Here is a 22,147-nt window from a genome sequence, read left to right on the forward strand (position 1 = left end):
CCCACTACATATTTTCCAGCCCCCTACAAAAGTATTTATGAACACTCCCTAAGAAAGAAACATTCATAGGCGTATAGGCGTTGCCCGGTTGGCGTTGCTGGTTTTATCGAAAATTTCTAGTCCACAATTAGATACATTTAGGCCTACATCGAGAATGTACAATGCATAAGAATTGATTGTGTTGTTGATTTGTGGAATCATTTCTTACAAGCTCCTAGAAACTGTGAACTAACTTTGTTTGTTTTAAACTCTTTCGTATACTGGCCATGTTCTTCAGTGGTGCACCTTTCGTAAGGCGGGCATTCCTTCTACTAACCTAGACTGTAAGCAATGTCCGCGTATTGTGAATGTAATTCATTCGGGAATTCATTAATTAATTTTAAAGTGATGATGTGTTCTCACGGCTTTGATACTCGCTAGATCACCTCTTCATCACCTTTTTCTGAGGAGTACAACATACTCATTAGAAGACCCCGTCACTGTACATACCCTTGTCGAAGGTATGCCCTACATGCATAGTCCTTTGACTCCTATAAAGTGCTGAAATGACACCATGGAATAAATATTTCTTAAATAGAGAATTTTTTTTGGGGTCCCCGTTTTACAGATTACCCTAGGTCGATCTGTAAAACAGGGACCCCAAAACTGGACCCCTAGAAATTTGTCAGAAGCTTTATGGGGTGATTTTAAGGGGTCCCCGTTTTTGGGGTCCCCGTTTTACAGATTACCCTAGGTCGATCTGTAAAACGGGGACCCCAAAAACGGGGACCCCAAAGTTTTGTATGTTGGACAAAAATATATGAAGTCCTTACTACTTTCTAAAATCAAAATTGATCTAATCATAACGTAGATCTAATTCAAAGTGGTGTAATATGTGGTGAGGTCACGGGCCTTGTGTGAAATAATTATGGGTGTGGCCACATAGATGTGTGGTGCGCCAAGGTCTTCCGATCCCCAACTCACAGTAATATTAGTATATCCATGGTGAATATATTGGCGACATTTGGAGACTCATCAGTCTTAAAATAGAGAGAAAAAAACAGGGGTCCCCGTTTTCAGGGTCCCCGTTTTACAGATTACCCTGGGTCAATCTGTAAAACGGGGACCCCAAAAACAAGGACCCCTAAAATTTGTCAAAAGCTTTATGGGGTGATTTTAAGGGGTCCCCGTTTTTGGGGTCCCCGTTTTACAGATTACCCTAGGTCGATCTGTAAAACGGGACCCTAAAACAAGGGACCCCAAAGTTTTGTATGTTGGACAAAAATATATGAAATCCTTACTACTTTAATAAATCAAAATTGATCTAATCATGACGTAGATCTAATTCAAAGTGGTGCAATATGTACGTGGTGAGGTCACGGGCCTTGTGTGAATTAATTGTGGGTGTGGCCACGTGGATATGTGGGGCGCCAGGGTCTTCCGATCCCCAACTCACATTTGTAGTATTAGTATATCCATGGTGAATAAATTGGCGACATTTGGAGACTCATCAGTCCTAAAATAGAGAGAAAAAACAGGGGTCCCCGTTTTTTGTATATTGGACAAAAATATATGAAATCCTTACTACTTTAATAAATCAAAATTGATCTAATCATGACGTAGATCTAATTCAAAGTGGTGCAATATGTACGTGGTGAGGTCACGGGCCTTGTGTGAATTAATTGTGGGTGTGGCCACGTGGATGTGTGGGGCGCCAGGGTCTTCCGATCCCCAACTCACATTTGTAGTATTAGTATATCCATGGTGAATAAATTGGCGACATTTGGAGACTCATCAGTCCTAAAATAGAGAGAAAAACAGGGTCCCCGTTTTCAGGGTCCCCGTTTTACAGATTACCCTGGGTCAATCTGTAAAACGGGGACCCTAAAAACAGGGACCCCAAAATTGTGTATATTGGACAATTATATAAGAAGTGCTTACTACTTTCATAAATTACATTTGTAATATTAGTATATCCATGGTGAATATTTTGTCGAGATTTGGAGACTCATCAGTCCTAAAATAGAGTGAAAAAATAGGGGTCCCCGTTTTTGGGGTCCCCGTTTTACAGATTACCCTGGGTCAATCTGTAAAACAGGGACCCCAAAACGGGGACCCCTAAAATTTGTCAGAAGCTTTATGGGGTGATTTTAAGGGGTCCCCGTTTTTGGGGTCCCCGTTTTACAGAGTACCCTAGGTCAATCTGTAAAACGGGGACCCTAAAACAAGGGGACCCCAAAATTGTGTATATTGGACAATTATATAAGAAGTGCTTACTACTTTCATAAATTACATTTGTAATATTAGTATATCCATGGTGAATATTTTGTCGAGATTTGGAGACTCATCAGTCCTAAAATAGAGTGAAAAAATAGGGGTCCCCGTTTTGGGGTCCCCGTTTTACAGATTACCCTGGGTCAATCTGTAAAACAGGGACCCCAAAAACGGAGACCCCCTAAAATTTGTCAGAAGCTTTATGGGGTGATTTTAAGGGGTCCCCGTTTTTGGGGTCCCCGTTTTACAGATTACCCTAGGTCAATCTGTAAAACAGGGACCCTAAAAACGGGACCCCAAAATTGTGTATATTGGACAATTATATAAGAAGTGCTTACTACTTTCATAAATTACATTTGTAATATTAGTATATCCATGGTGAATATTTTGTCGAGATTTGGAGACTCATCAGTCCTAAAATAGAGTGAAAAATAGGGGTCCCCGTTTTGGGGTCCCCGTTTTACAGATTACCCTGGGTCAATCTGTAAAACGGGGACCCCAAAACTGGGGACCCCTAAAATTTGTCAGAAGCTTGATGGGGTGATTTTAAGGGGTCCCCGTTTTTGGGGTCCCCGTTTTACAGATTACCCTAGGTCAATCTGTAAAACGGGGACCCTAAAACGGGACCCCAAAATTGTGTATATTGGACAATTATATAAGAAGTGCTTACTACTTTCATAAATTACATTTGTAATATTAGTAAAGTCCATGGTGAATATTTTGTCGAGATTTGGAGACTCATCAGTCCTAAAATAGAGTGAAAAAATAGGGGTCCCCGTTTTTAGGGTCCCCGTTTTACAGATTACCCTGGGTCAATCTGTAAAACGGGGACCCCAAAACGGGGACCCCTAAAATTTGTCAGAAGCTTTATGGGGTGATTTTAAGGGGTCCCCGTTTTGGGGGTCCCCGTTTTACAGATTACCCTAGGTCAATCTGTAAAACGGGGACCCTAAAAACGGGGACCCCAAAATTGTGTATATTGGACAATTATATAAGAAGTGCTTACTACTTTCATAAATTACATTTGTAATATTAGTATATCCATGGTGAATATTTTGTCGAGATTTGGAGACTCATCAGTCCTAAAATAGAGTGAAAAATAGGGGTCCCCGTTTTTGGGGTCCCCGTTTTACAGATTACCCTGGGTCAATCTGTAAAACAGGGACCCCAAAAACAAGGACCCCTAAAATTGTCAGAAGCTTGATGGGGTGATTTTAGGGGTCCCCGTTTTTGGGGTCCCCGTTTTACAGATTACCCTAGGTCAATCTGTAAAACGGGGACCCTAAAAAGGGGACCCCAAAATTGTGTATATTGGACAATTATATAAGAAGTGCTTACTACTTTCATAAATTACATTTGTAATATTAGTATATCCATGGTGAATATTTTGTCGAGATTTGGAGACTCATCAGTCCTAAAATAGAGTGAAAAATAGGGGTCCCCGTTTTGGGGGTCCCCGTTTTACAGATTACCCTGGGTCAATCTGTAAAACGGGACCCCAAAAACGGGGACCCCTAAAATTTGTCAGAAGCTTGATGGGGTGATTTTAAGGGGTCCCCGTTTTTGGGGTCCCCGTTTTACAGATTACCCTAGGTCAATCTGTAAAACGGGGACCCTAAAAACGGGGACCCCAAAATTGTGTATATTGGACAATTATATAAGAAGTGCTTACTACTTTCATAAATTACATTTGTAATATTAGTATATCCATGGTGAATATTTTGTCGAGATTTGGAGACTCATCAGTCCTAAAATAGAGTGAAAAAATAGGGGTCCCCGTTTTTGGGGTCCCCGTTTTACAGATTACCCTGGGTCAATCTGTAAAACGGGGACCCCAAAAACGGGGACTAAAAATTTGTCAGAAGCTTTATGGGGTGATTTTAGGGGTCCCCGTTTTTGGGGTCCCCGTTTTACAGATTACCCTAGGTCAATCTGTAAAACAGGGACCCTAAAACGGGGACCCCAAAATTGTGTATATTGGACAATTATATAAGAAGTGCTTACTACTTTCATAAATTACATTTGTAATATTAGTATATCCATGGTGAATATTTTGTCGAGATTTGGAGACTCATCAGTCCTAAAATAGAGTGAAAAATAGGGGTCCCCGTTTTTGGGGTCCCCGTTTTACAGATTACCCTGGGTCAATCTGTAAAACAGGGACCCCAAAACGAGGACTAAAAATTGTCAGAAGCTTGATGGGGTGATTTTAAGGGGTCCCCGTTTTTGGGGTCCCCGTTTTACAGATTACCCTAGGTCAATCTGTAAAACAGGGACCCTAAAAACAAGGACCCCAAAATAATATATTGGACAATTATATAAGAAGTGCTTACTACTTTCATAAATTACATTTGTAATATTAGTATATCCATGGTGAATATTTTGTCGAGATTTGGAGACTCATCAGTCCTAAAATAGAGTGAAAAATAGGGGTCCCCGTTTTACAGATTACCCTGGGTCAATCTGTAAAACGGGGACCCCAAAAACGGGGACCCCTAAAAATTTGTCAGAAGCTTGATGGGGTGATTTTAAGGGGTCCCCGTTTTTGGGGTCCCCGTTTTACAGATTACCCTAGGTCAATCTGTAAAACGGGACCCTAAAACGGGGACCCCAAAATTGTGTATATTGGACAATTATATAAGAAGTGCTTACTACTTTCATAAATTACATTTGTAATATTAGTATATCCATGGTGAATATTTTGTCGAGATTTGGAGACTCATCAGTCCTAAAATAGAGTGAAAAAATAGGGGTCCCCGTTTTTGGGGTCCCCGTTTTACAGATTACCCTTGGTCAATCTGTAAAACGGGACCCAAAAAACGGGGACCCCTAAAAATTTGTCAGAAGCTTTATGGGGTGATTTTAAGGGGTCCCCGTTTTTGGGGTCCCCGTTTTACAGATTACCCTAGGTCAATCTGTAAAACGGGGACCCTAAAAACGGGGACCCCAAAATTGTGTATATTGGACAATTATATAAGAAGTGCTTACTACTTTCATAAATTACATTTGTAATATTAGTATATCCATGGTGAATATTTTGTCGAGATTTGGAGACTCATCAGTCCTAAAATAGAGTGAAAAAATAGGGGTCCCCGTTTTTGGGGTCCCCGTTTTACAGATTACCCTGGGTCAATCTGTAAAACAGGGACCCCAAAAACGGGGACCCCTAAAATTTGTCAGAAGCTTTATGGGGTGATTTTAAGGGTCCCCGTTTTGGGGTCCCCGTTTTACAGATTACCCTAGGTCAATCTGTAAAACAGGGACCCTAAAAACGGGGACCCAAAAATTGTGTATATTGGACAATTATATAAGAAGTGCTTACTACTTTCATAAATTACATTTGTAATATTAGTATATCTATGGTGAATATTTTGTCGAGATTTGGAGACTCATCAGTCCTAAAATAGAGTGAAAAATAGGGGTCCCCGTTTTTGGGGTCCCCGTTTTACAGATTACCCTGGGTCAATCTGTAAAACGGGGACCCCAAAGTTGAAAAACAGGGACCCCTAGAAATTTGTCAGAAGCTTTATGGGTGATTTTAGGGGTCCCCGTTTTCGGGGTCCCCGTTTTTGGGGTCCCCGTTTTCGGGGTCCCCGTTTTATATACTCCCTTTGGTGGACCATACTATTATTATGTACAATTTTAGTTTGCAAAAGCCCAAAATTGGTGAAATTAAGGCCCAATTGAAAAGCCATTTGTGAATTATAAACCAACTATCTTTAAACATAATAAGGTTGTGTAATGTGTCCAAAGCTGAAGCAAAAACGGGGATTTGTCAAGTTTGTCCATACACAGGGGCTTGTTAAATTTTGAAGCCATTTTGGTGCATAATTGTTACAATTTCTTTCAGGGTATATAACGGAGAATTTATTACTTATGCTCACCCAGAGTGACACACAACAAAAAATTACGAGACAATTAAAATAAATTGCATTTTATTTTACCACCTACATCAATGAAGTTAGCGTTGATGTAATCTGAACGAGGAACATTGTCCAGTGGATTGAGAACTACCCGCGAATGGTCATCTGTAGAAACAAGTAGAAACAAATATAGCAACGGTTTCTTAAGTTCATTAAGTTGTTAGTAAATTGGTGTTTCGAAATTATTCAAATAAATGGGACCCGTAAATCTTTGGGACCACGATTTGCATATATTCTAAGTTACTGTATTGTTAATGGAATACAAAACTTTGAAGCTCTTTTCAAAATTTGTACTTAGAGAAAGTGTTTTCTGCTAACGTGGTTCGTGGTCGTTTGTCCTTATGCATATCAGCATAGTCGGAGAGCGTTGCGTGTTACATATTTGTTTTCAGTTCGAACGTACTGTCATATTGTGTTAGTGATGAATTTCCTCAGCAAAATTACACTTATGGGTTTGCAGACATATTGCGGGAAACTCGGTCCCGTTACAATATCATGGATATTATTAATGTTGATAAAAGTTGCAAAATATCTCCCCGTGTATCATACATTTTCAAAGCCGTGACGGACCGGGTATGTAATGGGCTTGACGGACCCGGATCTAAATCACTCGCATATTTTATGCTGAACATCGCATCATATTTTTTTTATTATCTTACATGCAATAATATTGCCGTATCTATTTTTCTTCTTATTCTGGGGATCCTTTGCGGTGCTGGATGTATGAAGGTTGTCACCAGGTAGTGTCTGTAAAAAACGATGTATCGATTATTACTGATAATTAAACATGTTTTTTGGTTTCAGTGTACACGAGGTATTGTTGGTCGAAGCAGTTAAAAACTCGACTTCATTATCTAAATCAATATATTGTTGAAAAATAACAATTTGAAATTTTGCAAAGGTTTATTCTACAAATAATATACTTTGAAACCTTTCTTGATTTATTGTGATTAATGAGTTATGTACGTTATACAAAAGTGTTGTTGTTTAAGACCTTTTTAAAAACTCAAGAACCACAGGAACTACAAAAGTATATCTGCGGTATTTGAATTCTTCTACACGGTAGCTATGAAATGATCAATGTAATTTATGCCATAGATCACTACCATTCGGAAGATGCTGTGAACAAGCAAATCGCAACAGTTTAAAACAGTTGCTAACCTTAAAGTTATTAACAAATTACTTGAGAAGGTATCGTAATAACCTGTCCATGTGGTTTTGATGTATCGGTGCTAGGGCGTTTAGTTATCATTAACAACAATGGGAGCACAATTTCAAAAGTACTTTCTTGGGACGTGTACGCACGAAGCGCGCGAAGTTTTGCAATTTCAATGCTGAAATGGACAAAAATAAGGATAACTATGGCCTAATGCACTACTAGTTATAGTTACAATATTTCAGAGCGTACGTCAGACGGGCTGGTTAGAAAAGTAGACGGGCGGACGGGCTCTATTTTACACACTGACAAGACAAATACCTCGTATTCGATTTTAAAAGAATCATTCTCCTTCTTTGCCAGAACATACGCATGAAATGATTCCACTATGATTGGTCTTGGAATCGGTGTTGATTTTGCTGGTGAATCATCTGATAACGTAGGCTTGGGTTTTGGAGTCGCTTTTGGCGTCGAACTACCTGAAGCCACGGAATTTGGCTGAGAAGCATTTGTTTCAAGTTCGTAAACGTTGTTTTTGGTTCCAGCAGCTGATTGAGACGTGTCTTTGGAGAACATTTTACAAAGTTAAAAATATTTAAAAAGATTCTGCTGATTTAGAGAAAGAAGGAAGAGGATAATGTTGATGATAAAAATGACGGATAAAGATGACGACGACGACGTAGACGATGATGGTGACAAAATCAAATGTGTCTGTTTCATATCCGTTGCCATTTTAACTTACCATGTTGTTGTTGTTCGGTTAGGCTAATTGCATTCTCGTCTTCTTCTTTGGATCCACGGTTCATATTTCTTCTGTACAAAACAATGCAATGTATTTAAAGAAGGATGTTTTAATCAACAGCCTCAAACCACATCAGTCCTACTTTTGTTCCGTCAAATTGGCGATCTAGAGATCAGTGGATAGCCCGATATTTTCTCGTTAATCCAGCTTAATAATAAGTCTGAAAGGTGTTACGTTTGGATTTCCTCAAACCAATATTATATTATATCGCAAGTAGGTATTATTCAACATGATCGAATATCGAATAAACTTGGAAATAACATGCGTTGATTTCGGAAAATCGGACCACCTTTACTAATACAATGTACCTGAATTAAAAGGAGTCAATAAAAATGATAAAACTCATGAATGACCTCTACGTGCTGCCACGTTTTAGGCATATATTATAATAGACTCTCTCCCGATTGAAATCACACATTTGACCCACATTGTAATTAGCAAATAAGCGTCATAAATTAATCTTATTATTCAAATCTGTCGATTCGGCTGCGATCACTCATGAATCATTATTTCTTAATGTCCACCGACCATGTCCAACTATATAGAACAAGTAGAACAGCGCATGCAGTTTTATCTCAAATAAATAAAGATCATCCTTAGAAAATAAAATGCTATTACGAATATTAAATACTAATGTTTGCAATGTACCTTTTCATTACAATGAGTCCAAGAAGAGCAACGACTAGGACGAGTATAACGAGGATGCAGATTACAGGTACCCAGGGAGGAGTTGACGAATCTGAAAGCCAGAAAATAAAGTGGTTAACTCTATTATTGAATTTGTTGTATCATCTTATTATTAGTAATGTCACCATTGCAGAAACTGTGATGTGAAATAATGTACAAGTTTTCAAAACGAAAACAATGCTGTTGTCCTAATATTACATCGTTTAAATATCGAAAAACAATATTCAAACAAGCATCTAATGATTGTTTCATACTATCATGTCGCTTGCCGCTGATTGGCGTGACACACGCGCATTGCCTACAGACATGACAAACGGACATAACCAAGGCTTGTTATTGGCTGATACGCCATGGCACTTGCCGCAGCGGCAAGCGGTATGAAAATCTGTCAGGGGCATTAAAAAGGTTAACGAAATCTGTTTTTTGAAATTGAAAAAATAATTACCTTGGTTACTGCTACTTATTTTTGGCGGTAAAGTGGAGACTGAAAATCCATCCGACCAAGCCGTAACAGAAATCTGGGAATAAGAAAATATGAGAAAATAGTATAAAGATTAGCGTAGTCTTACACAGCCCAACCACACAGCATGTAGAGTAAAATGTAAATAATTCTGGTCTAAAACACTTTTATTGGCTGCTCACGAAATGAGAGTCCCAGTTTTGGGGTTAAACAATCGATAACCCGTTGAAATAGTTTCTTACCTTATCAAATTCACTGACATATCCTGTACGCAGTATGTAAGATGAATCTGCCTGTAGTGGTGGATTCCAATACCCTCCATAGGTTCCATTATCACCAACGACAAACGTGAAGTTGTCTTTCATATTTTCTTTGGGGAACTCCGCAGCAATGTACATAGTGTGTCCAAATTGAAGACTTTCTCGTTTTGTAGTAGCAGAATTAATCTGAACACCAACCTGGTAGGATCTGAAATGTATCCATACATACATATTTATACAAAATTATTCTCAATATAAAATAACAGTCCTCGCTAATTTTTTATCCAAAATTCAGCGTTTAATAACAAAGTAACTCATTAGGTCCGCAATTGGGTATGGAGTCTGGAGTCACATGACGAAGCTGTCATAATCTGGCGACATCTTATAATAAGAGTATAAGTTTTTAAGGCAAAATATCCAGATGACTTTCTAATTAACACAATTACAAAGTCAGTAGCTCTTGAATTATTTTACAAGAGCGAATTGAAAATCATTGATTTTACTGTAGAAACCAATGGTGGGCCTTACCACCCCCATGATAATTTTGATAGCATGTTCTACCCCGGGTAAAGGTGCTGGGGTAAATATTTTTATCACTAATTGAGCGCAAAGGATGGATCTACGATTATTTTAGATCGTTTGGGCGTAAACTCCCGCATTTCTTTATGACGGATAAAACATCAAATTAATGTTTACACCACATGTATTTCACTGATTTGTATGATACATCAAACGAATGGATATAATAATAGCTTCAGTGGCCGATTTTTTACCGTGCTTAAAAAATGTTAAATTGTTCATTGGTTTTAGGTTCGTAGTGCCTATAATCGTTTATTCTTTTTTTATTTTTATTTGCTCTTCACTTTTTCAAACCATCGAAAACAAATTTGGGTCTGCAATTCTAAACTTCCGTCGGTAAAAAAATTTCCGTCGGTACATTTACAAGTTGTGCCCCTCCGGTTCCGAAATCCTGGCTACCGCCACTGAATAGCTTACGTGACAAATTCTGTCGTGCTTCTTTGGAGTCTCATGACCACAGTGGATGCTGTTATTAGACTTTCATCATATGTAGGCAAATCATCAGGTACTTGAATATCTGGAAAATGTCACAATTGAAAAAGGAATTTAACCCGTTTATTGGTGTCGAATATAAGCATGTAAATTGGTAACATCATATTTAATAAATTTACCACGTACAGCCGTACAAGCCGTTGTAAAAATCTCACAAAAAGAGCAGCAAAGAAGTAGCCGCAATTTTCACCAATATCTTATCCACGAGCTAAACTAGAGGAGGCTACAATACACCTCACCCGTCAGGTATATTTATATATTTTTTAAGGTAAATTAACATTTTACAGTAATACCTTCAATAGTTGCTGGTTTTGTGAATACGCTTCCCGAAATTGGTGGGCCACGCCCTATTTTTGTATGGGCGTATACTCTGATTTCATATTCGGTAGAAGGTTCCAAATCGTTTATATTGAGTCGTAGTTCTTGAACTCTATCGATGATTTTTGTTTCATGATCAACGGCAACATTGAAGTATCGGTCGTACGGTTTAGCAGTGATTCGATTTTCTACCTCACCCGTCAGGTATATTTATATATTTTTTTAAGGTAAATTAACATTTTACGTGTCCCCCTCGTGGTTACATATCACCCCAAACTTCCACATTTGTCAGAGATCATCAGGAAACACTGGCACATGATCGCGACTAACCCTCGCTTACACAAAGCCCTTCCCGAAGTTCCCCTCATTTCATACAAGAGACCACCCAACCTGAGAAAACATCTTGTTAAGGCCAAAGTTCACAAAAATTCCAATATAGATCCCAAGACTGATAATGGCTGCAAACCTTGTCAGAAACCACGATGCAAAAATTGCGCCTTTATGCAAGTCACCAGCACTTTCAGTAACAAAAATCGGAGCAAATGCTACACCGTAAGACAAGAAGTTACTTGCAGTACCAACAATGTTGTTTATCTCATTGAATGCGCCAAATGCAACATTCAGTATGTGGGTGAAACTGGTAATAATATAAGAGAAAGAATGCGTAACCACAGATGTACCATCAAGCACCACGCCAAACACGTAGACAAGCCAGTTGCCGTGCACTTTTCCCTTCCAGATCATAGCATCGATGATGTCAAAGTCACGGTCATTGAATCACTTGGTCGCCAATCCAAATTTAGACGTCAGCAGCGCGAGAAATTCTGGATCAACAAACTTCATTCCTTCAACCCGAAGGCCTCAATCTTATTGAATAGGCCCCCTCGTTTTCACGCGCGCGTTTTATAGATGCGCCTTCACACTGCGTTGTTTTTAAGTCGCGATTTTTTCATGCTTGTTTTTTACGCGTTACGCATTAATTTTCTTGCTTGTTTTTAGATTCTTTTCTTGTGTCATAATAAAGCCTGAAGAAGGTACGCCCAGTACCGAAAATTTGCTGTACAACTGTTTCCCGTCTTCCTTTGTTTTATTTTATGTTATATATTTCACGGGAGTGCATCTTTAGAGATCCAGTTAAAGTATGTGTGTTTCGTCAACTTTCTGTCTACAAATTAACATTTTACAGTAATACCTTCAATAGTTGCTGGTTTTGTGAATACGCTTCCAGAAATTGGTGGGCCACGCCCTATTTTTGTATGGGCGTATACTCTGATTTCATATTCGGTAGAAGGTTCCAAATCGTTTATATTGAGTCGTAGTTCTTGAACTCTATCGATGATTTTTGTTTCATGATCAACGGCAACATTGAAGTATCGGTCGTACGGTTTAGCAGTGATTCGATTTTCTACCTGTTATAATAAAAGTATATATGATTTATTAGTTGTACTAAATTATAATTCTATTCAACTGGAGTGTTGCAGCTTTGGAAACGCAAAAGGACCAAACATCGTCCAGACAATCTTCTACCACCTCTTCGAGCACCCGCAAGTTCGGTATTACCATTCCTTATGTCTCAGATGTTTCTGAGAAGCTAAAGAGGATCCTCGGACAGCACAAGATCCCTGTCTCATTAAAACCCTGAAACACTCTGAGACAGAAGTTAGTTAGTCCAAGTACAAGATCCCTCAACGCAAACAAAGCAATATTGCTTATGCAATTAAGTGCCAGGATTCGGACTGTGAGGACTACTACATAGGAGAGACAAAACAACCTCTCCACAAGCGTATGTACCAACATCGCCGCCCCAGTTCGACAGGGCTTAACGACTCCGCGGTATACACGCACCTCAAAGCGGCCAAACACAACTTTGAGGATATGGACGTTATTGTGCTTGATAAGAACATAGGTGGTATGAAAGAGGGGTGAAAGAAGCTATATATGTTCGCAGGGAGGAGCCAACTTTGAATCGCGGAGGGGGACTACGCCACAACTTGTCCAAGAGTTACGAACCGACCATCAAGAAAATCCATCGACGACTCTCGTGTGACGTCACATCTACCATCGTGACGTCACAGGTCAAGAATACAGAGCCAATTCAAGATCAGTCGGCCTGGTGATGCGTCATGGATATGACGTGACACCGTAGCCATCATAAATAGTAAGTCCAGTTGAATAGAATTATAATTTACAGCTATTTGATCTACCTGGATGATTGATAATATTCATAAATATGTATATATGATTTAGCTCTATAATCCATAACAATTCGTGCTCAAACGTTAGGAAATCTGACCAATACATTTAATACATAACTTTTTAGCATTCAAATGATTTAGATGTATGTCTTACCGTAAAATGAGTTATAATTCCATTTGGTTGTGTAGGATTTGACCAAGACACTGTCAGTGATCTTTTCGCTATCTTCTCGAATTTGAGATTTGCTGGTTCACTAGGCTCTACCGATGTGATAACATTACATTATTATGAGAGAATGATGGACATCAAATATATATAAAGTTCTTCCTTGCACGTGATTACGAAATCTCAAATCCCATAAACATGTTTCTTCCCTACTATGGACACTTTTCAATGATTCGTCGCTCGCAAGACATATAGGCGTATCAGCCATTTTTGACAAAATGAAATATAATCAGTTTCATAATCTATGTATAAAGCTCTACATTCTGACAAACTTCCAAGACATACATGTCATTAATTAATTAAGTATTATCACTAATTAGGTTTGGCGTACCTCACTCAATGGAATTATTGTGTACAACATTCCCTTTGTTTTGGACGACATAGTAGCGTATCAGTGACATACGCCACTATGTCGTAAATATGTGACATACACCACTATTTTGGTATATCGCGGTTGTGTGGTCAATATGGATATGAATTCAACTATTATTCGACATACTGGCGCATCACGTGTCATATGTCAATTTTGAATGGAGAATAATTTTTCAAAAAATTTGACATACTGGCGTATAAGTTTAATGACTAATTACAATTTATTGATGAATAACAGCAATGTATTTTATACATGGAATGTAACTTAAATATTTATATTTTCATATCCATTTAAGGGCTGGGGTATGAACGTTTGGACAGTATTTATTTTGGGACATTAGAGCACATGAGACATATCGAATTGCATTCTGAATATGAAGAATGTCATTCCGATATCAAATAATTTTGATTTTTGAAATTCGCAATTTAATACACATTTTATGGCAAATCATTAAAATTGATATTTTTGATATTTAACAGTACTTGAAGTAAACTTTATAAATCTGATGATTTATACTAAAAGTGTATGTAGGTGGGATGAAAAGCCGACGATCAATTGAAAATTTTGACCTTTCGTATTAAAGATATGGATTTTTTTTCCCAAAACACCAAAAAAAATTAGGTCTTTTGGGAAAAAATCCATATCTTCAATATGAAAGGTCAAAATTTTCAATTGACCGTCGGCTTTTCCTCCTGCTACATACACTTTAAAATATATCATTAGATTTATATAATTTACTTCGAGGACTGTTATATATCAAAATTTGAAAAATATCAAATTTTTGTAATTTGTCATAAAATTTGTATTATATTGTGATTTTAAAAAATGAAAATTATTTGATATCAGAAAGACATGCTTCGTATTCAGAATGCAATTCGATAGGTCTGAGGTCCTCTCATGTCCCACAAAAAATACTGTCGAAACGCAATAAACGTTCATTTTGGATCCCTTAAGAAAAGGGGACATTTTAATCGAGGCAATGTATGACAAACGGTTAAAAGTTGCAAAAACTTCAGATGCAATTGTCTCAAAATGGCCATTTTGGAGATACGCCACTATGTCTTGCGAGCGACGGATTGATATGCACATTAAGGTACAATACACTTTTTAAAAAGCTACATCCTGAACTATAATATGAATATCTAAACTTCATACTATATATGATTAAAAGTGAGATTCTGGCATCTGTAGGAAGCTCTTAATTATGCTTCTCATAATTCAAAAACAAAAAAGAAACAGCCGCATCTATCATGGTATTGTACCAGCCATGTCCACTGGCCATTGTGAACAATTCACGTGTTTGCTTCTATACAATATCCAAATGCAATTTATCTCACAACCTTGAATATGATTATTTTGGCGATTGGCATAAATGTACAGTCGCAAATACCATATGAAATTTATAACACCTTTAAAGAGAAACGGTCTCAAGTTAAGCAAATCTTTTTTTTAAAAATCAACCCAACCTTTCCAAAAAAACAAAAAACAAAAAAAAAAAAAAAAAAACGACTGATATATAAAATCAGCACATACCTGACTCGTTGGTTCGCTGTGTAAGATTGTACGAGGGCCCTTCTCCTGCGTTTGTCGAAGCTGATATTATGAAAGTATAATTTGTGAACGGTATCAACTCATTTATTGTCACCGAGGTGTTTTGTCCTGTCGAAGTAACGATTTCATCACTGCTTTCATTATAGAGTGAGTAGGAGTAAGTTATAGGACCATGTTTGTGCTCAAATGACGGCTCAGACCACTCAAAGGAGATGTTGCTGGAAGTTACAGAAGTAATTGTGATGTTACTCGGTGGTGCAGTAGGTACTACAAAAGTGAAAACATCAGAATTGTTAAGGCAATACGATAATAGATAAGAATCACCATGATCAATGTCACACGGGATATTTAATACGTGAACAATATGTATCCGCAAATGCAAATTTTTATTTGATCAATATGCGTAAATCAATATTTCACCAGCCATGAAAATCCTTTTTCCAACGATAACAGTGACAGCAACATTATGAACTACAACATTACGACGACAACAAACAGCTTGAACAAAAACGTCAAGAATATTTCATAAAACGATAATTAAACGTCAAGTGAAAACCTAGGTAACAAGCTATTCCCTTATTACCGTGTCGCGCAGCTAAAAGTACAGATATATAATAACCCAAATCTTTGAATGAATCAATTGTCATTTTTGGGAATGGTTTTACAGTTTCACTCTATTCTGAACTATTGGTAAGTATGAATTATGAAATCAGGACATACCTGTGTCACTGGTTCTCTCTGTAAGATTATACGAGGGCCCTTTTCCTGCGTTTGTCGAAGCTGATATTACAAACGTATAGGCTGTGTACGGTGTCAAATCATTTATCGTCACTGTAGCGTTCGTTGTCGTCGAAGTTATGTTTTCATCACCGATGTCATCATAAAGCGAGTAGGAGTAAGCTATTATAGGACCGTGTCTGTGGCCGATAGGCGGTTTAGACCACTTTAAGGTGATGCATGTGGATGTTACGGAAGTAATGGTAACGTTACTCGGTGGCGCAGTAGGTGCTATAACAACAAAAATAACCCGTCATGATGATAATATAATATAATCATTTTAAAATGAATACATATTGATACATACACCAATTCACATCTTTTTTCTTTTATTATCTATAGAATTGTTATCTGGAGTGCAAAGGATATTCGCCGCTCAACCAAAGTTGAACTGTATAAAGTACCTGTTCTATCCATCCTGCTATATGGGGCAGAAACCGGGACCTTGAAAAAGGAAGATGAGAATCGTCTGCTTGTCTTTGAGATGATGTCTCTAAGACAAATCCTGGGAGGATCTCGACTAGACAAAATTACAAACTCAACCATCCGCCACTTTGGACACATCCAAAGAATGCCAAACACAGGATATCCAAAAATCCAAAAAACTGGACGGATTGCATCAAGACAGACTCCTCAACCATTAACTTGACATCCCTGGTGGAAGCTGGAAGGCTAGCAACACAAGAACAACCTGGCAAAGCATCATGACACAGATGACAAGGGAGAGTGATCCACCTGTGCCGACGCCTTAGGTCAAGGTAGGTCAAGAATTGTTATCACTATGGAATGTTACCTCGGGACATTTTCCAGATTCTGGGACGACATTTATAGGGAATACAGTCTCTAATTTACCAAACAATTTTTTTAATCGCCCCGATCTATCCATAAAAGAATAATATCTTAGATCTGCACAAACCTGACTCATTGGTCCTCTGTGTAAGATTGTACGAGGGCCCTTTTCCTGCGTTTGTCGAAGCTGATATTATGAAAGTATAGTTTGTGTACGGTGTCAAATTATTTATCGTCACTGAGGTGTTTCTTCCGGTTGAAGTGACGATTTTATTACCGATATCATCATAGAGTGAGTAGGAGTAACCTATAGGACCGTGTCTGTGTTCAGATGGCGGCGCAGACCACTCAAAGGTGATATTACTGGATGTTACTGAAGTAATGGTGACGTTACTTGGTGGTGCAAAGGGTACTGCAAAATTGAGAACCTCAGAATTTATCACAATGATAAAAAAATATTACGAATCACTGCAAAAAGAGATGGAGAGGGTAACATTGGGCGGAGAGGTAATAATGTTAGCAAGCAAGCCAAAAGGGAAGGAGCAGGCAATTTGCAGCTAACATCTATGGAGCACCTTTTAAATAAAACGCTTTCACTGAATGATGCATAGTACGCATGGTTCGTACGCAATAATACAGCACGGTGCGACTTGAAGTATGCAGAAAATTGCACATTTTTGTTCGTGCAATCATATTTACACCCGATATCATATCTTTAATACTGTTTTATCAAAAGACTTCTCTCATTTGTTGCAATGATATCTAAAAGATGTGGCTGTCAAGTATGTAAACACTGAACGATTGGTGAACACATTAAAAAAAATAATATCACAACATTAATTGCGCCTCGCTTTTGATCTGTTTATATGACACCCTGTATACCCTATTTAGACAGAAAATGCACTGTAACAAAATTATGGGCTCAAGAAACTTGACATTGTAAATAGAAGTTAGACGATCCCTAAATCTAACCCTGACTCTAAAAGTAACTCTAAGCCTAACCCTATCATTAATTATCCTAAAGACGATTATGCTGTTCCCAATTTGGTAGTCAATTTATTCATTTAGTTATCATCCTTAATGAGGTTTGCTATACGTTTTGGTGTTTGTTTCGCAGTTTCAATCTTTCTTGATGATATTAGTAAGTACGAATTATGAAATCATAACATACCGGTGTCATTGGTTCTCTGGGTAAGATTATACAAGGGCCCTTTCCCTGCATTCGTCAAGGCTGTTATTACAAAAGTATAGGTTGTGTACGGTGTCAAATCATTTATCGTCACTGTGGTGTTGAGTCCAGTCGAAGTAATGATTTCATCACTGGTTTCATTATAGAGTGAGTAGGAGTAACCTATAATAGGGCCGTGTCTGTTTCCACATGGTGGTTCAGACCACTCGATGGTGATACTTCTGGACGTGATAGATTCAACGGAGACGTTACTCGGTGGCGCTGAAGGGGCTGTATAGGAGACACAACGTTAACCATATTTAGGATAATTAATGGTGAATATAAAGGTGATATCTGTCGGAGTGTAAACATGTTACAATTAAAATGTATTTAGTCATGTTAGTAGTTTCGTCTTGTATTCGTCTATAATAAAACGTTGGTAAAATATAACCAGTAGTTTAAGGGAAATGTAACGTAGTGTTTTCTTAAACCATTTTAAAATCCTCACCAGATATGTTTGTTGTTTGTGCCAAAGAAATTCCTCTCCCAATTCCCACAGGATTACTCGCCGTGATGGTTATATTGTATGTAGAATATGTCAAAAGGTTTGTAAATTTTGACGTCAATATGGTATCCGAAGCGTTGATATAAATGACATCGGTTTGGTTGGATATTGCAATTGATTCACATTGATCTTTATCTGTAAGTTGAGCACTAATATGATAACCAGTTTCACGACAGTTTTCTGAAGATGGCTTCCACGTTGTCAGAAGTTCAGAATGCATCTTTGTTGCTGTCACGTTAAAGGCGGTTACGGGTCCTGGTTCTAAAAGGCAGATATGGAATAAGTTGATCGCAGTTTGTCACACCGGTAAACATTTGTTAAAGGTTACCTTTTTTACCTGATTCTTGAACATTGTAGCCACATTATAATCGTACAGTTGACGCTTAACAATGCAGAATGGGATAGCCTGATAAAATTACTTAAGGTCGCCATCTCATATTTGCTCCTTAAGGTAATGAGTTTAGAATACTTTTTTAATTTAAAAAATGAAATTGAATTCGTGACAAACGTCGTGACATACGTATAGTCTGCCAGATTATGAGGCTCCCGTAGCCAAGTGGATGAGATCATGGATTTGTTAGTTTGCTAAAACTATGTTATAAAAATGAAACCTTAAGGACAGATAGGGGAAATCTGTAATCATAAACTCTTATTGATCGTGGACTTAATCATCGTGACCATCGTAAATAGTTGAATATAGCATCCAGGTACAGTATTAAACCGCCAACATCCGTATCCCTTTCTGATCACGTCACCCATTGTTTTTTCACAGTGAAAAACTGTTTTTGATTTGGTTTTAGTGTAGTTACCAAGCTGATAAACTGGGAGCCATTGTGCACTTCAAGGGGTGAGAGTTTCCACACGACGAAAGAGCTATCGGTACATATCGACCTAAATAGACGTTGCACAGCTTTACTTCAGAGCGAAGTGGCTAACAAACTTATACGTGTTAAATCGAGAACTTTAAAAAAAAATCCGTTAATTTGCATTATGCAAAATGTATGACATGCTATTATAGATTAATGTACAAATGATCAATTATCAGAAAGGAATAATACGTACCTGTTGCTTCAGTCTTCGATTGTAATGTGAACGGAGGACCCATGCCAGCATCGTTCGTAGCATTTATCGTAAAATTATACGTAGTACATGGACGCAAATCGCCAATCGTCACACTTGTCGAATTTGTCGTTGAATTAGCAATCATTTGGCCATTACTTTCATCAGTGAGAATGTAAGAATATGACATGATGAGACCATTTCTTTTGTCGCACGGTGGTTCCAACCATTGGAATGTGATGCTGTCTGCAGTTACCATCTTGGTAGTAACATTCTCTGGCGGTTTAGAAGGCTCTAAAATAGACACAATTATTGTATTTGTAGTGCGATCTTAATGGGTGAAAGGGAAAAACATGGAAAATAAAGAAACATGTTTTCCGTAGTGTAATGCAGCTCGTCAAACATAGTTAGTCATCCACAGAGTAAACTGAGTATTGAAACTATGCTGCAAACTGCGTGCTTTGTATACCGAGTTGCAAAATATTTAGCTTGGTATTACAACCGTGTACTTATGGGTACAAAACATACATAATTATGTTGATGCCTCTGTGTTCAATGGTGAGGTGTTATGGATTTAAGATTATAAAACAATATTAACATTTCCTTACCACCTATAGGTACTGTTTCAGACCTGCCAAGAGATCTATTCCCATATGTTCCATTAAGTATTGTTGTAATGTAGACGGCATAAATGGAATGATACTTGACAGTGATGCTAAGTGACGTTGATGTAGTGTTATATATCTCTGATGTAAGGGTCGTATTCTGACAGCTTAAAACATTAAGCAGTTGCAACTCCACCTGGTACTCTTTGTTGATACAAACACTTCCCTCTGGTTCCCAGTCTACATGAATTGTATTTCTATCGGATGTCAGTGTAAAGTCTGTTATCGTCGCTGGTTCTACAAAACATAATTTGGTGTTTATAGTAGTTCTAAATATGTCAGGTGAATAATGTTGTTTTTTTTCAGCCAGTATTTGTTGGAAACAATACACGTTTGTTGTAAAATTTTATTCTGGCGTATAGAAAGTTTCAGGCTTATTACATCTTGTGCAATAAATATATTAAAATAAATTACTTTAAAAATGAATTTGGAATTCCAGACTCCCCCCCCCCCACCAAAAAAGGGGTTCTGGTGGAATATGCATGGAATTCCAGATATTTTTTCGAAAACGAATATGGAATTCCAGACATTTAAAAAAAAATAATAATTTGCCCTCTATATGGTTTTGGTGGAAAGTGCCGGGAATTCCATACTTTTTGCGGAGATTTGGTCTGGAATTCCAGATATTTTTTTCCAAAACTAATTTTGATTTCCAGATTTTTTTTTCAAAAAAAAAAAACAAAAAAACATTTGCCCTCTATAAGGGGGGTGTCTTTTATTATCTGGAATAGCCCATTATGAGTGAGTCTGTCGAAAACAAAAAGTTAGCAATCACAAAATTGACTAATCATGATCTATATTGCATGCATTCATCCCCACTCTGTATCACGCATTTAAGTTGTCCCATTTTTATATATTACCCTTACCTGTGCATTGTTCTAGAGTTAAAAGTTGGCAGCATCAGCATGTCATCACGAGGTTACATGTAAGACAAAGTAAATGCTAGAATTAATGGAATTAACAGCGAGGAATACAATTAAAACAAATAACTTGGAAAAAATAGGCGAAGGTTCCCCTCACACCGACATCGCCCGGACTGCATTATACAGCAGAGACACTGAAATGAATACCCGGGATACACGTGAATTTGCTATGCACGATTTGATATTCAGACGATAAATCTTTGGATACCGGGGTAGAAAATGATGAATATCTCCCGCAATTTATTTACTCTAAAGAAGCCAGATTTTGTTCCTTGCACTTGAATATATGTGTTGAACGGAAATGATAGTCGTTAGCTTGCGTCTTGAGAAAGAAGCTTGCCTCTTGAACTCAAAAACTTACAAAATTTCTGATGTTATATGTGCCGAACTATAGCGCAGCGTAGGCTAGCTCCACTCACTCGTGGAGGCAGTGTATGACCATTGACCCCATCATGGCGTATACATGCTCACTCACACACAGAGATGTTGATTACCAGGCTATTGTCAGTAGCCTTAGTCGGATATGTCCCTCGGTTCATTATGCGTCTCAAAGGTCGGAACAAAATGGCCATGCGTGGCTGTGGATTCAACCTACCATGGCGATTTCTGCCATGAAGATATCGGGGCGATGACACTGTGCCCCTCCCTTTGAGAGTTGAACACGGCCAAATACCTTGAACAAGTGATTTATATACAGCAATGGGTAAAGGAGAAAATTTTGTCCTCATCCCTTACCTTGACAATTTACTCCTGACCATCCATCTGCACACAATCCATCATCGCATTCCCCCGTATCGATTAAACAGGATGCACCAGGAGCACAGTGACATTCCAACTTACATCCAGCTCCAAAGAAACCTCCGGTGCATTCTGAAACGTATTACATTGATCTAAATGCATTAATACGCTGTATTTTAGTAAACAAA

General features: G+C 38.0%; 2 protein-coding genes across 2 annotated transcripts in view; both read right to left on the reverse strand.

Moving 5' to 3' along the window:
* The window catches only part of LOC140163227 (receptor-type tyrosine-protein phosphatase F-like), a 50,712-nt gene extending 28,714 nt beyond the window's left edge, over positions 1-21,998 (reverse strand). The window contains exons 1-18 of the mRNA XM_072186625.1: positions 21,977-21,998; positions 20,242-20,535; positions 19,637-19,927; positions 18,518-18,835; positions 18,013-18,300; positions 16,969-17,253; positions 15,996-16,283; positions 15,258-15,542; positions 13,280-13,386; positions 12,123-12,339; positions 10,538-10,637; positions 9,524-9,749; positions 9,267-9,339; positions 8,783-8,873; positions 8,075-8,145; positions 7,654-7,895; positions 6,836-6,923; positions 6,205-6,281 (exon numbers count right to left, since the gene is read on the reverse strand). Coding sequence (XP_072042726.1) covers positions 6,205-6,281; positions 6,836-6,923; positions 7,654-7,895; positions 8,075-8,145; positions 8,783-8,873; positions 9,267-9,339; positions 9,524-9,749; positions 10,538-10,637; positions 12,123-12,339; positions 13,280-13,386; positions 15,258-15,542; positions 15,996-16,283; positions 16,969-17,253; positions 18,013-18,300; positions 18,518-18,835; positions 19,637-19,927; positions 20,242-20,535; positions 21,977-21,998 — 3,363 coding nt within the window. The remainder of the gene's footprint in view (positions 1-6,204; positions 6,282-6,835; positions 6,924-7,653; positions 7,896-8,074; positions 8,146-8,782; positions 8,874-9,266; positions 9,340-9,523; positions 9,750-10,537; positions 10,638-12,122; positions 12,340-13,279; positions 13,387-15,257; positions 15,543-15,995; positions 16,284-16,968; positions 17,254-18,012; positions 18,301-18,517; positions 18,836-19,636; positions 19,928-20,241; positions 20,536-21,976) is intronic.
* LOC140161677 (receptor-type tyrosine-protein phosphatase delta-like) overlaps positions 1-22,147 on the reverse strand; it is a 161,960-nt gene that overhangs the window by 34,889 nt on the left and 104,924 nt on the right. The gene's annotated exons all lie outside the window — the stretch shown is intronic.

The sequence above is a fragment of the Amphiura filiformis genome, chromosome 10, assembly GCF_039555335.1.
Source record: "Amphiura filiformis chromosome 10, Afil_fr2py, whole genome shotgun sequence".
NCBI lineage: Eukaryota > Metazoa > Echinodermata > Ophiuroidea > Amphilepidida > Amphiuridae > Amphiura > Amphiura filiformis.